The sequence below is a fragment of the Grampus griseus genome (genome assembly GCF_964374135.1).
Source record: "Grampus griseus genome assembly, chromosome: 11".
Classification (NCBI taxonomy): Eukaryota; Metazoa; Chordata; class Mammalia; order Artiodactyla; family Delphinidae; genus Grampus; species Grampus griseus.
This window is the reverse complement of record NC_139005.1, coordinates 54,721,821-54,736,437: the sequence shown is the minus strand read 5'-3', so window position 1 is coordinate 54,736,437 and position 14,617 is coordinate 54,721,821. Positions and strand designations below refer to the sequence as shown.

At 35.7% G+C, this 14,617-nt stretch overlaps 1 protein-coding gene across 1 annotated transcript in view; it reads left to right on the top strand.

Annotated features, from left to right (window-relative positions):
• The window catches only part of MDM1 (Mdm1 nuclear protein), a 29,006-nt gene extending 14,683 nt beyond the window's left edge, over positions 1-14,323 (top strand). Inside the window, exons 8-15 of the mRNA XM_082666564.1 lie at positions 2,189-2,218; positions 2,544-2,719; positions 3,791-4,084; positions 5,114-5,226; positions 5,322-5,419; positions 10,358-10,610; positions 12,232-12,291; positions 13,531-14,323. Coding sequence (XP_082522690.1) covers positions 2,189-2,218; positions 2,544-2,719; positions 3,791-4,084; positions 5,114-5,226; positions 5,322-5,419; positions 10,358-10,610; positions 12,232-12,291; positions 13,531-13,643 — 1,137 coding nt within the window. The 3' untranslated portion in view covers positions 13,644-14,323. The remainder of the gene's footprint in view (positions 1-2,188; positions 2,219-2,543; positions 2,720-3,790; positions 4,085-5,113; positions 5,227-5,321; positions 5,420-10,357; positions 10,611-12,231; positions 12,292-13,530) is intronic.
• The last annotated feature ends 294 nt before the right edge of the window (positions 14,324-14,617 follow it).

The following is a 14,617-nucleotide window of genomic DNA, read 5'->3' as shown; positions in this document are numbered from 1 at the left end:
AGCGTCCTATTTTTTCATCTGAGTTTAGGACTACAGAAGTTTAAAATCATGTATTTGTAAAATATAACAGTACTAAGATTATTAACAAAGATTGCTGATAAAGTCAATTTAAAACATTGAGTTTTGAATGTCAGTAACAAATAGAACTGAATAAAGTTTTACAGAATTTCTGTATCTCCCCTCCCTTCTTTAAAAAAAGTTGATGTCAGATAAAACTAGGTCACTGTGTACATGGAGGGGATGTTCGTCCATCCTCTCATTCATCAATCAGTGAGGTCCTCCCGTATAGATAGAATGCAGCCTTCTCTGCGGCTCCTTCCTGCTCCACCTTACACACAGTGCAGGACTGGTAGGACCCCCTTTTGAAACCACTCCTTCAGTTTATATCTCATTTGTTTATTATGGCATAGATCGTACCAATATTATGATAATGATTTATCATATACGAGGAGATCGGCCTGCTCTACCAGATTGTGAGCACATTGAGTGCAGGAACTTTCTTGCTTATCTTTGCTACCAGCCGTCTAGCTCAGGCCTAGTGCTTAGTCCATACTCAGGACAGGTTGTGGAATCAATGTTGAAAGGCTACATTCTCCCTCACCTCAAGGAGTTCATAGGTTAATGGTGAAGAATGACACAAGCAATAATTCCAGAAGAATGAAATAAGTACTAGTGGGGATATGCACCAAGGGCTTTGAGAACCCAGGGGGGAGGAAGTGATCCTAAGGCATGAAGATGTTATCATGTAGGTGATGGAGTGACCATGACACATTTGAAGCATGGGGGTACTTATTAGAAATAAAACCCGGATTATATCAAGGCACTTTATTACAAGCTTCCCATGCATTCAGAATACACTGGTTAAGAGTTCAACAGACTCAATACCTATTAAATGCAAAAACCATTATTAGTAATTTTCTTTAAAGTATAAGAGTTGAAAAAATGGTAAATGAACATGGCTTAATTTTTTTAACAGTGAAGAAAACAATATTTTGAATTATCTTTTAGGAATGTTTCAGGTTTGGTTCATTAGAGCAGTAGGACTCTTTTGGGATTATGTGTTTTCTTTTGCCCTGGCAGGCGCTGTCCTTTGCTTTGTCTGATTCCCTAGAGATGTAGCACTTGCATCTCTCTGCATCAGTAGTATTTCCTTAAGGAGCTGAGGATATGTTTCTCCAGTTGCTTTTGCAATGCCAATTTTCATTATTTGCTTTTTTGCCTTTAAGTGAGAGAAAAGCAGTTTTTTTCTTTGCTTTTATTTTTTTAACTTTTTATTTTATATTAGAGTATAGTTGATTAACAATTTTGTGATAATTTCAGTTGTACAGCAAAGTGATTCAGTTATACATACACATGTATCTATTCTTTTCCCATTTAGGTTGTTACATAATATGAGAAAAGCGATTTTAGCAGACAGTATCCAGGTATCCTTTTAAGGCTAATATTTGTATTTATGATAGGAAAAAATTATACAGTTTTTTGAGAATAAATTATTTTAAGCAGATTATTCAAAACTTTTAAGCTGCAACTTAATTTTTTTACATTGTGGAATTGTATTCAGGGAAGCCAGAAGGTGGCAGTATGATGTATAAAATGAAAGGGTTTCAATGAGTATAAAAGACTCCTTTTCACGTGAAAATATGTTATTTGCATATTAGGGAATTCAAGTCACCTTATATCAGTAGTTCATCAGAACTTTTTTTTGGTATCCTGTTGCTTTGTCGAATATATTGCAGTTATTATTTTGTGGGATATTCTTTTAAATTATGTATTTAATACTGGTTTTGCTGATTACAAGGGAATGTTGAGGAATGTGGAGAGGAAAGCCTCATGACTCTCTCAGTGGAGCTTCTGTAGTAGTAGCAGCAGGTGTATATAAGCCCAGAAGTAAAGACTGGGGCTAGGGGTTTCTGGCATGTCAGTACTCTTCCAGAGGTGGGGAAATAGTAATTAGGTTACCTTGTTGCGGACAGCATTCCACCCATGCAAGAACGTGGTTGATTTTCAAGGCAATGTTAAAGTATCTTGGTTACTGAATTAAATGCTACTGAAAATACTAAAAAAAAATTGATTGACAAGTTTGGTATATATTTAGAAGGAAAAATAATAAGGTATTTCAGTGATTCCCATTAATATTCGATTATGGCATTAACCTGTCATTAAGTATGTTTCTGTATTCCTCCCCTAGGGTTCTCTAAATGCCATGTGGTATGCGGAGGTTGGTTGCTTTTGAGTTTTTAAATCTGTAATAATGCATAGAGTACTTGTGTAATTTCAGTTGAAGTAAGAAGTAGGTGTCGATATTTTTCTTAGCTGCTGCAAATTTCTCCCTGCCTGCTGGCCTGAAGTAAAATAACTGCACTGTGCATCAGCTTGACTGTTTTAATTTCTGCTTAAAAATGCACATAGTATATGTGGCTACTTTTGCCTTTCTTTCTCCTTGGTCTCTGGCTGTATTTGTACAATGTCTTGGATATGCTACTTGGTGATATTTGCAAAGGAGCATTTACAATGATACATGATATCTCAACTCTCCTGCATAGGTTAAAGAACTCCGAGAGAAGGCTGAGTTTTATAGGAAACGAGTTCAGGGAACTCATTTTTCTCGGGACCATCTGAATCAGATTCTGTCTGAAAACAACCGCTGTTGGGATGTCTCCTCGACCACGAGCTCAGAAGGAACCATTAGTAGCAACATTAGAGCACTAGATCTTGCTGGGTGAGATGTTATTTGTGGATGGTGGAAAAGTATGTTATAGATTATGTAGATCATGGAATTACATAGGAAAATGATATGAAGACTCAAAAGTCGTCTAGTCTAATGGAAATATACCAGCCACTTATTACATTTCATTATTTTTAGTTTATTCTCTGTGAAAAGTAAAGCTATACATACTTGCTTTACACGCTTGGGTAGAAATAATACATAATTTAAATCTGGAAGATTGGATTTTATAAAATTCCTTCTTAGCAATTAAGAGTAGACTAGGGATGACTATACAGTAGACGTAAAAAACTTTAAAAAGTAAAACAAAAAGAAAAAGGTAACAATAATAAAAACTTAGAGAATATTATCTATTAGTACATTTCCATTATCATTCATTAATGGATTTTTGTGGTTAATATGGAACTTCCACCCCAATTCTATGGAAGAATTCTCTGCTATTTTGGGTTTTAAAGTGAACACAATTAAACTGTTTCTAAGAGGAATAGCACATCGATTTGTAGCAAATAAAATAGTTTTTGGTTTTTATAGTGTATTAGTGTAGCCATACATACCAAATTAACTATAAATTCTAATTATGTGACATCTGATTTTAAAAGTTCATCACAAAATCTGTTAACAGTGACTTGAAAAGATTAATATATCTAAAATATAAAATTGGAATCAGCCTATTTGATCCATAAGTACACATGAGTTTGTGCACAAACCCTAATTGAGTAACTGAACAAGTTAGACCATGTGAGGGGGTCCTAGTTTATGTATGCAGAGGCCACTCGAGAGATACATGTGAGTTTTATCAGCAGTGGTGCAGGCATATATGTGTGATGGGAGGAGTAGAAGGAGATAAATATAATTTATTTTGGAATATTTTAATAGATTGTAACTTTAACTTCTATTGTAAAATGAACTCTTAATTCGATTTTTTTCTTCAGTATCTGGGCAAGGCAATATCAGTGGGAAACAGAGTTGTGAACGATGGAAGGCAATGACGGACTTATTAAAATAAGTATCAATTAGAAACCTCAAACTACTCAATTTAAAATAAAACTTATTTTTGTTATGCAGAGATCCTACAAGCCATAAGACTTTGCAGAAATATCCTTCTACAAAACTAGAAGAAAAAAGACCTATCTTGGAAGAACAGCCCCAGAAAACTACCACAGAGAAATTGGGTGTGTCAGATGCTCCCATACCTGTTAGAAGGCGTCTGGCTTGGGATGCAGAGAACACCACTGAAGACACACAGAAACAGCCAAGAGAGGAGGAGGAAGAGGAGGAAAGGGACAAGCAGGTTAATGTGGGAGAGCTAGAGAAGTTGGAAGTACAGGAAAAATCTAAAGCAGACAAAATAAAAGAAGGGTGAGCGTTTTAAATTAATCAGTATATAGACGCATTATTGTTCACAGTTAATATGTATTTCGTTTTGTCACTAATTAATTATAGTGGTTTATACTTTGGTTTTATGACTAATAAAGAGCAGATTTTACTTTAATGTCACGAAATAGGCATTTCTTTATGGTTTATATAATTTGATTCACTCAGGTATTTGAGTCACCACTACTTGGTAGTTGAACACTTGAACATTGAGCTACTTGGGGAGGAAGTAGTTAGGGTTATTTTCATTTATATTCTCCTAATTATGATTTGCTAGATATCTCTGGAAGTATGACTTTGTGACTTGAAGAAAATAACTGATATTCTTTACTATCAGATGGTTATACTACCAAAAAGAAAGAAAAGATGTTTTGTAATATTAAAATAAGTGATTTCCTACCAAATGTAAAATAGATAGCTAGTGGGAAGCAGCTGCATAGCACAGGGAGATCAGCTTGGTGCTTTGTTTCCACCTAGAGGGGTGGGATAGGGAGGGTGGGAGGGAGATGCAGGAGGGAAGAGATATGGGAACATATGTATATGTATAGCTGATTCACTTTGTTATAAAGCAGAAACTAACACACCATTGTAAAGCAATTATACTCCAATGAAGATGTTAAAAAATTTTTTTTTAATAAAATAAGTGATTTCTGCAAATAGCTAATTTCCATTGATTTATATGCAGAATGCTTTGGGGAGTGGTTCTCTGCCATTGGTTATGGTATTTTTTTGTCCATAGTCCAATGCCCTTAGCATTCATTCGTGAGTTTTGCAGCTAATATGGAAGTTAGGTTCTGATATAATGGAAGAATTCTCTGGTGTGTTGCTGACTTGCAGTGATCTTAACTCTTTTCCAATATTCAGTTACTCTTAACTGTGCGTAGATTTGTTTATTTTTTTCAGAAACAAAATGACCTTCTCTTATAGGTCTATAGTTTAATTGCATAATGATGGCAAAGTATTTTTTTATTATATTTTCTGGAGGACATGCTTCATAATTGTTTTAATTTGTAGGTCGGAGTCGTCTTCTGTGTCCTCAGGAAAAGGAGGCAGGCTTCCTACTCCGAAGCTAAGAGAACTTGGTGGAATCCAGAGGACTCATCACGATCTTACCACTCCAGCTGTTGGTAACAGGCAAACACTGTGCAGTTCTTATTTCACCTGCTTTCTCTACATGATAATTTAGTTTAATCAAAATATAACATCTTTTGCATTTTTCTAGGTGGTGCTGTTTTAGTGTCTCCATCTAAAATGAAGCCTTCAGTTGCAGAACAGAGAAAAAGAATGTCCTCTCAGGATGGCTTAGAAACTTTTAGGAAGGTAAATATTTATATTTTGGAGAAAAACATCTCTTCAGGAAGTGATTATTTTAGTCACATGCAATAAGTGAATGAGAGGTTCCGATGTTAGAAAATTCTGCCTATCATATATGGAGATGATGCTCTTAACTTACTTTCAGAAGGCAAAGGCATTGAATTGTTTTTTTGGGTAGTGGCACTGTATTTCTGCTATACTTTCAATTTTTGTCAGTAGTGACAACAGGAAGAGAGAGAAGAAAAGCAATACTATTGATTGAGCATCTTCTGTGGCAGTTTTGTTCCAGCTATGTTCCAGATGCTGATTTAACACTAGAGATGTAGCAGTGAAAGGAGCAGGTAAAAATCCTGGCCCTCACTGAACTTACATTCTAGTGGAGGAGAGAGACAATAAACAGGATAACTAGGTAAAATGCATAGTATTTTAGATAGTGATAAGAACTAAGGAGAAAAATAAAGCAGGGGAAGTGAGTAGGAAGTGGCGAGGGAAGTTCTCACTGAGAGGGTAACATTTGAGCAGAATCTGAAGCAGGTGAAGGACTGACCCATATGCATATCTAGGAAGGCATTCCAGGCAAAAAGAATAGCAAGTGCAAAGTCCTCCAGGTGAGAAGGTACCTGATTCTTTGAGGAACAGGCAGGAGTGGAGCTGAGAGCAAGAAAGGGAGAACAGGATGGGCAATGAGGTCAGAGGCATAATGAGGAACTCAATTGTGTAGGGCCTTATAGGTCATAGCAAAGACTTTGAATTTTATTCTGAATGAAATGGAAAGCCTTTAGAGGGGCAGAGGAGTGATATGATTTGACTTGGGTTTTTCCAAGGTCACTCTGGCAACTGTATTGGGAATAGACAGTAGGGGTGCAAGAGCAAGGGCCTGAAACTGGTTAGTCAGTTACAATATCCAGGCAAGAGGTGATGGTCATTTGGATCATAGCAGTAGCTGTACCAGGAGCTAGATTTGGTTATTTTCCATTGTCTACCCCTTGGTTGCTGGTAGGCAGAGGAGTCATTAAACTCACTGAACACAGTCATTTTTTTCCTTTGTTTTCTTACAGAAGCTACTATTATAATAACATTAAATCTGTAAGTCATTCAGTTTGCAGTGAATTATCCCTGTCATTCAGTTGCCCTTGGTTAATATCATTCTGTATCTCTTCTTTTTTACCATAGGAATTAGGAAGACTATATTATATTATCCAGAAATATTTTCACCTTGAATTGTGGGAGTGTTGTGGGGCAGCAGCAATTTGGGGAACTTCTGTGGGGATGATCATAATAGCTAGCATTTACTGAGCACTTACTATGTTCTAGGCTCCGTGCTAAGTACTTTACATGTGTTAATTTGTTCAGTCTTCATAATGGTGGAGTAGGATTTGTCCCCAGGCAGTCTGTTCTCAGAGCCCACATTTTTAACCCCTAAACAACACTGTCTCACAAGACTTGAGAGTAGAATTCTCATGATATTGGTTTGATAGTCAAGTACCATCTGTAATTTTAAAAATGATATTAAAAACCCAAGTGTATGTTAGCTCACTTCATTCAGCAGATGTTTCTTATCCATTTACTTACATGCTAGATGCTGTGGTTGTGATAATGAGCAAAAATAGACATGGTACATGATTTTGTTGAACCTACAGTCTTGTGAGAATCACACCCCCAAAAAAGTAAAATTAAAACTAATAATAGTTTCAAAGAATTATATAGTGCTGTCCTGGAAGGAATTGACCTAGTCATGGAGATCAGGAAGCTTCTTGAAAGTCAAGGATGCTTCTTTGAAGAAGTCATAATTGAGTTGAGATATAGAGGAAGAAGAAGAGTTAATCAGGTAAAAAGGGAGGGGAGGAGAAGCATAGCATATGCCACAGTCTCGTGGAGAGAAAGGGCATATTTTTTTGTTTTTATTTTTGATGTGGACCATTTTTTTTAAGTCTTTATTGAATTTGTTACAATATTGCTTCTGTTTTATATTTTGGTTTTTTGGCCACGAGGCATGTGGGATCTTAGCTCCCTGACCAGGGATCGAACCCACACCCCCTGCATTGGAAGGTGAAGTCTTAACCACTGGACCGCCAGGGAAGTCCCATGGACATAGAGTTTTAGGAAACAAAGACCAGTGCAGTGTGTGGCAGGGAGCAGGAGCACGATGAGGCTGGAAGAGACAGCAATATTGAGAATTTCTTTCATCTCAAGTAAAATGGAAAACGACTGAAATATTTTAAATATGAGAGTGTTGTGATTGATTTATGTTTTGCAAGATCTCTCTGGCTGCCGTGGAAGGCAAGAGTGGACTGTGGATACCTTTGAGAGCCCATTGCAGTAGTCCTGATAGGAGCTGTGATAGCTTGGACTAAAGAGGGTGGGCATAGACGTGAGTGAAACTGAAGAATTGTGTAAGGGGAACAATGTCAAGGCCTGGAGCTGGGTTGGATAATGACTTCTAGGTTTCTGGCTTGCCCAGCAGGATTGATGGAGAGTGCCACGCACTAAGAGAACTCTGCACGAAAGCCATCTTTGGAGGGGAATATCAGGAGTTTCGTTTTCATTCACTCAGTTCAGAATTTACTGTGCTCTTACTATGTATCAAACACTGTTCTGGGATCTGGGGATTCATTGGTAATCAAGATAAAATTCCTGCGATCGTGGAACTTACATTTTCATTGGGAGAAGTAGACAAATGATTTTTTAAAAAAGAATTTCAGATAGTAGTAAGTGCTATCAATTAAATAAAACTGAAAATGACCTCCAAGAGGTGGGTGAGACTGCTTTAGTTTGGGTCATCAGGACAGGCACCTCTGAGGAGGTGACATTTTAGCAAGACCTGGCTGATGAGGGAGGTGCCCATGCAGAGATCTGGGCTGGAGATTGTTTTCCAGGTAGAAGGAACAGCAAGTGCAGGTGAACAACAGTGAGCGTTTCATCGAGAGTGAAGAGGTCTGTGTGACTGGAGCCTGGAGAAAGCAGGGGAGAGGGTGGGAATGAGGGTGGAAAGGGAGTGGGCAAGGGAGCTGGGTAAGGAGTGGGATGTTCTTCTAATGGCACTGGGAAGCTCTTGGAGGATTTTAAGCAGTAAAGCAGATATAGATCTCTGATACACTTGATAACTAAAATCACTCTGGCTACTCAGTGGAGAATGGGCTATACTGGGGGAGAGTAGAAGCAGTGAGGCCAATAAGGAGGCTTTTAGGTTCAAGAACAGATCATAAAGTCAAATTAAACCTGGGAACCCCATGTATTACAAATATTCTATAGATTTAATTCAGGTTTTAACAGTAATGAAACCAATTTGACAGAAGTTCCAAATTCTACATATATGTATACAAAAAGAAAAAACCAAAAGAACGATTTTCATAAGAGATCTTTGTAATTAAAAAGGGAAGCAGGGGCTTCCCTGGTGGTGCAGTGGTTGAGAGTCCGCCTGCCAGTGCAGGGGACACGGGTTCATGCCCCGGTCTGGGAAGATCCCACATGCCGCAGAGCGGCTGGGCCCGTGAGCCATGGCTGCTGAGCTTGCGTGTCTGGAGCCTGTGCTCCGCAACAGGAGAGGCCACAACAGTGAGAGGCCCGCGTACCGCAAAAAAAAAAAAAAAAAAAAAAAAGGGAAGCAAGTGGAAAATTTGTGATTTTATCTTAGATCTTGATTTAAAAATATTTGTTTTTTGGATGAGACCCCAGGCTATCTCCCCTTTGAAGCAATAAGCCCTCTAATTGCAGAAAATGATGCCTAAGGTCAGAAAGCAATGTTTTGAACATTACATTGATAAACTCAAAGTTAATAACTAAAGGCAACAATTACAAGGAATGATCAGGAAAGTTTGGGGCTATATTTGATTTTACTTGTTTACATTCTCCTAAAAAGTAAAATTATACAGGGACTTTTCTATTCATGATATACTATCATTGTGGAAAAATAGAAAATACTGAGCAAACCAAAAAAGAAGGTAATTTATACCTACTGTTCAGAAACATCCGTTGTTGAATTTGAGTTTAGATATATAGTGTATTTGTTTATTATACTGTAGGTAAGTTTTCATAATACATTTTTCTCACCTAGCAATGTATTGTGAACATACTTCCATACCATTAATTTATAATCTGACTTTTAATTGTGATATGATGTACGATCTGTAGTTATACTATAGTTTTTTTTTTAACTAGATGCTCCTTGTTGAAATGTATTTTTTAAAACTAGATGCCTATTGTTGTTATTTCTTAGTTTTACTTTATTTTGAAAAAATGCTCTAAAGAAATCCATTCTTTACCTGCATTTTTGTTCATATTGTTGTTACCTATTTTTATGTAAATACTCCCTAAGTATTAATTGTGTGGTCAAAGAGCCACAGTATTAAGGTTTTTGCTATCTTGCCAGCTCCCCTGGAAGGTTGTCCTACCAGTAACACTGGATAAGAGTGCCAGTTTTCTGCATCCTTGTCAGCTCAGGGTATTATAGTTTGTTTGTTTTAATTTATCTTTGTAATTTGGTAAGTGAAAAATTACTATGTCATTGCTTTTATTTTGTAATTATTTGATTATCAGTGAGGTGTGGAATATGTTTGCTATTTGTAATTTGTATGTATATGAATTGCTGACATGTATCCTTTTTCTACCTTTAAATTAGGTTTATCTTACTACTTTTAAAGAAATATTTATGTAACAGTGATAATAATTCATTGTCCGTCCAGTAAGTTGTATATTTTCCCCAAGTTTGTCATTTTTCTTTCATTTTTTAAATATTTACATATCTTTTGTTTTTACTTAGCTAAATATCTTTATCTATATCGGTTGTTAGGCTTATAAAACCTTCCCCACATGGAGGTTACATAAATTTTCGCCATATTTTTTCCTACTGCTTTTATGGTTATATACTTTTGTGTGTTTAAATGTTTGTTTTGTTTATATATGTACACTCGCATATACGTATTTTGTTTTGTTTTTGTCATTTAGAAAGAAAGTCGTGCTATACCCCTCCTGACTTCTCCAGCTGCTGGTCTAAAAACAATTGATCCCTTGCCTTTGAGGGAAGATTCTGAACCCAATATCCCCAAATTTGCTGAGACAACTCTTCCAGTTTCAAAAATTCCAGAAAATCCAACTAACACACCTGGGCAGTCTCCATCTCCACCCTGTGCCCCATCCTACTGGCATCCTTCTCGTCGAATTCAGGGCTCCCTGAGAGATCCAGAATTTCAGCATAATGGTAATTACTTGGATTTTAGTTTTTTGTCTATTAAAATGAAAGTGTTATACTGATAGATACAAAGGCTCTGAGTATATACTATGTATTAATAAGTTGTGTTATTTAGTTTTTTAGTTAATGTAATAGATTTCTTTAAATAGAAAAAAATCTCATCTCTGGAACACTCAGTTGTGCTGTACCCAAGTTCACTTTGGTCTAAGTGTGAGGTGTCTCTCATGTTCTTTCCCATAAACATCCAGGCAACTCACTAAGTGCCATAGCACCTCTTCCCCAGGCGTGACAACCAAAGATGTCTTCAGACATTACCAAATGTTGCCTGGTTGTAGAATTCAAGGTCATAAAATATTTTCCTTTGGTTTTATTAGGTGTTGCTCTGCTGTTTTCTAACGTCCACTATTATGACTGAGAAGTCTGAAGCTCTTTTTATTTTTGATCTTTTGTATGTGGCTTTCTTTTTTTTCCTGGCAGCTCTTGGCATCTTCTCTTTATACCCAGTGCTCTGAAGTTTTATAGTGGGTCCCTTTTCATTCATTTTGCTAGTACTCACTAGACCTTTTCAATCTGAAAAGTCATGTTCCTCAGTTCTGGGAAATTTTCTCAAGTTATTTAGTCAGTGATTTCTTCCCCTCCACTTTCTATTTCTTCCTTCCAGCACTACTATTTTTCAGATGTTGGACGTGTTGAACATGATATTTTCTTATCTTACCTCTCCTATTTTCCATGTCTGTCTTTTTGTTTTAATTTGAAAGGGTCACTAATTTTTATCTTCTACTTGAGTTTTTAAATGATATTTTGCTATATTTTTAATTTCTAAGATTTTTTAAACACTACATACTCCTTTTATACAGCATCCAGTTCTTATTTCATGGATGGCATGTTTTATCTGTTTGAGGAGATAAATGATGTATATAATACCCCTATTTTGAATATGTGCCCCCAGTTGAATCCGGTGTCCTTCAGTCAAAGTAGCTCTGATAAACCTTCTCCAGCAATGAGACCTCCATTCCTCTTTTGGGAGAGTTACCCTGCTGTACAAATTTGAAGAAGGATCTGGCAGACTTTTGTAGAAAGACTTTCAACTAGATTCCTGACTCAGTTTTACCTTCGCTCCAACTCTCAGTGGTACTCAGAACTCCCAAAACCCCAGCCATCAGGGGAGCAAATTGGTTGCTTCTTGGTATCCCTCCTCTGCTGCTAAGGATTCAGCTCACTTGGCTATGATGACCACATACTCACTGCCCTTCCATTTGCTTCCCACTTTCCAAAATTTTGTTGCTGTTTTCTTGCTTCCCATTTTCACTGTCCTGTGGGTTTATATCACTTTTGTAGATGTGTGTAGTCCAGCTGCCATCTTTAAAGAGAAGCTTACTGTATTTCTTTAAAGTTAGAATAGATCAGTATTTTCACTGAAAAGAATCCCAGGAGATTATCCATTGTTTGTTTACATATTTGCTAAGTACATTATGAATTAATGAATGGCCCTTTGGCAGTAATTTCTATTAAAGTTATAAAATTAATAAATTTTCTGACAGCCTACCTTCACTTAGAGTTGACTATAAATAAGATACACTGTTGGGTGGCTTTGAAGGATAATTTCTTCTGGCTTTTTTTCTTTTTTAAGTGGGAAAATCAAGGATGAACAATTTCCAGTTACCCCAGCAAGAAGCCTTTAATGATGAAGGTATTTTAATAGTCAAAGAACACAAGATAAAAGTATAATGTTTTATTATATAGTAGTTCATAATAGTATGATCTTACATTTGGTTAGCACTTTATAGTTTACAAAGTACTTCCACAGATGTCATTTCATTAGAACCTTGAAACCCTGTGAAGAGGGTGAAATTATCCCCATTTTATAAATGAGTAAACTGGAAAATAAGCCTTGAAGAATCTTTTTTAAAACAAACAGTTGGCAAGAGATTGTGCCTAGCATCACACCTAAGGTCAGTACTCTGTTTTACAGCCTGGGTAGCTGGTGGCTCAGGAATTCAGCCTAGCATTATATCCATCATTTTTTTCATATGTCTGTATATTCTTAAAATATATATAATTAGGGAAAATGAATTTTTTTTCTTTCGTTTTGACAAATTCATTTGCTTCTAATAGTGGCAGGAGGAATTTTGAATTCTCAGTGTTGAACAATTGAAATTACTATTTTAAATGCACCCTAAGAAGTATGAAATTACTAAATTTATAAATTTTGAATTTGAAATTAAATTTGAATTAATACTTTATGTATTATAGCTTCACACACATTAAAGGTTTTCTCTTAGGAAGTTTGAGACTTTTTTCAGAATTCAGTGAGCTGGAAATCAAGTTGCTATGTTTTGAAATGCCAATATCTGGACACTTTGAATCCAGTTCTGTTTTCTTTTTAATGGAAGAACAGTGTTTACAAATAACTTGATAAGAGATTTACTTGCTCCGATTGTGGAATTTCACTAATAATGAAGGGTAGCATATTAAAGTCAGACATTATTTCTACATTAAGTGAAATTATTTTAGAAATGTGATGTGAGTACCATGTTAAGGTATGGCGTTTCATTTTTAAAACATTAAAGTTCTGCTCAAACAGCTGTGCTTTTTAAAGTAGGACGAGACAATATGATGATGAACTGTTTCCGAGTAATACTGAAATCACAGGCCAAGTGTTTAGGTAATGACATAGTGGGATTTCAGGAAGGAAACAGAATGCTCATTTAACATTAAAATGTTTGATTTCTAAATATGATAAACTTGGAAAATTACTATGAACTATCCTAAAAATGTTGATATCTTGTATTTTAATAGATTACTGGTTTCTGACAGAGTCAATATTGACATTACAAAGCTTGATGCTTTTAATTTGCTGTTAATGTTTTGAAACATAGTATTTTTATAAGACATATTTTTTGCACTGAATATAATTCTTTCGTTGCAGATGAGGACAGATTGTCGGAGATTTCTGCTCGCTCTGCAGCTTCTAGTCTCCGGGCTTTTCAAACTCTGTCACGAGCTCAGAGAAGGAAGGAGAATTTCTGGGGCAAAACATAATTAGACATACACCTAGTTAAATTGTTTTTATCTAGGGGAACCACTGGCATAATCTTCTTTATTGCTTTACTATGTTAAGACTACAAGTGTTTGGATTTTTTTCTAACATTTCCTACCTAAAAAGAATTGTTTGATTTTTCAATAGCCAATTCAATTTACTTGGAAAATTTTTAACATAGGTTCATAAAAATTTAACTTTTGAAGAATTCGTTTTGCATCTGTCCCAAAGTACAAAGACATAGAGTATATAGTTCTTCACATGTTCTAACTTGTATTAGGTGTCAGGGGTAGCTGGTAGAATTGTGAATTTCACCTATCCAGAGAATATTCTTAAAAATGGATAAAGTGAAGTAAAAATTAAGATATAAGTGTGAAGTATACATTCCCCCCAAGATTGGCTTTATGTATGTTTACAGTTGTAGATGTCATAAAATGAGTTTGTTGTTCCTTTAACTTTTGCTGTGGTGTTTATTTTTATTTTAGTACCTTCTGTATATGGTTACAGTGTTAAAATAATTGTTCTTTAGATTGAAAATACCAGCTTTTGTATATACTTATTTATGTAACAAAGTTTGCTGAGAGAATATGTATATTTTTGATCTTTGTGTGTATTCTGTTTGTATAAGGACTTTGGCTTACATTTGAATAATGTCTGAATTTTGAAAAATTATTTGTAAAATGGAGAATTATAACTTTGTAGACATTTTGAAATAAAAATTGATCAAGTGTTTCAGTTCTGTTTGTTTCAAGGGTTTCAAGGGTTTGGCTTCTCTAGAAAGTTATTATCTGGAACAAATAATTATTTTTTAAAAACATTCTACTCACAACAACTTAAACATATCATACTTCTTTTGCAGCTTGGTCCAAATGCAGCAAAACTGAGTCCACAATGTTTTTGCACAAATGTAGGAAAAATGTAGAATTTCCAAGGCAAACTCATTTTTTAAAAATTTAACACAAACTTTTTTTTTTAA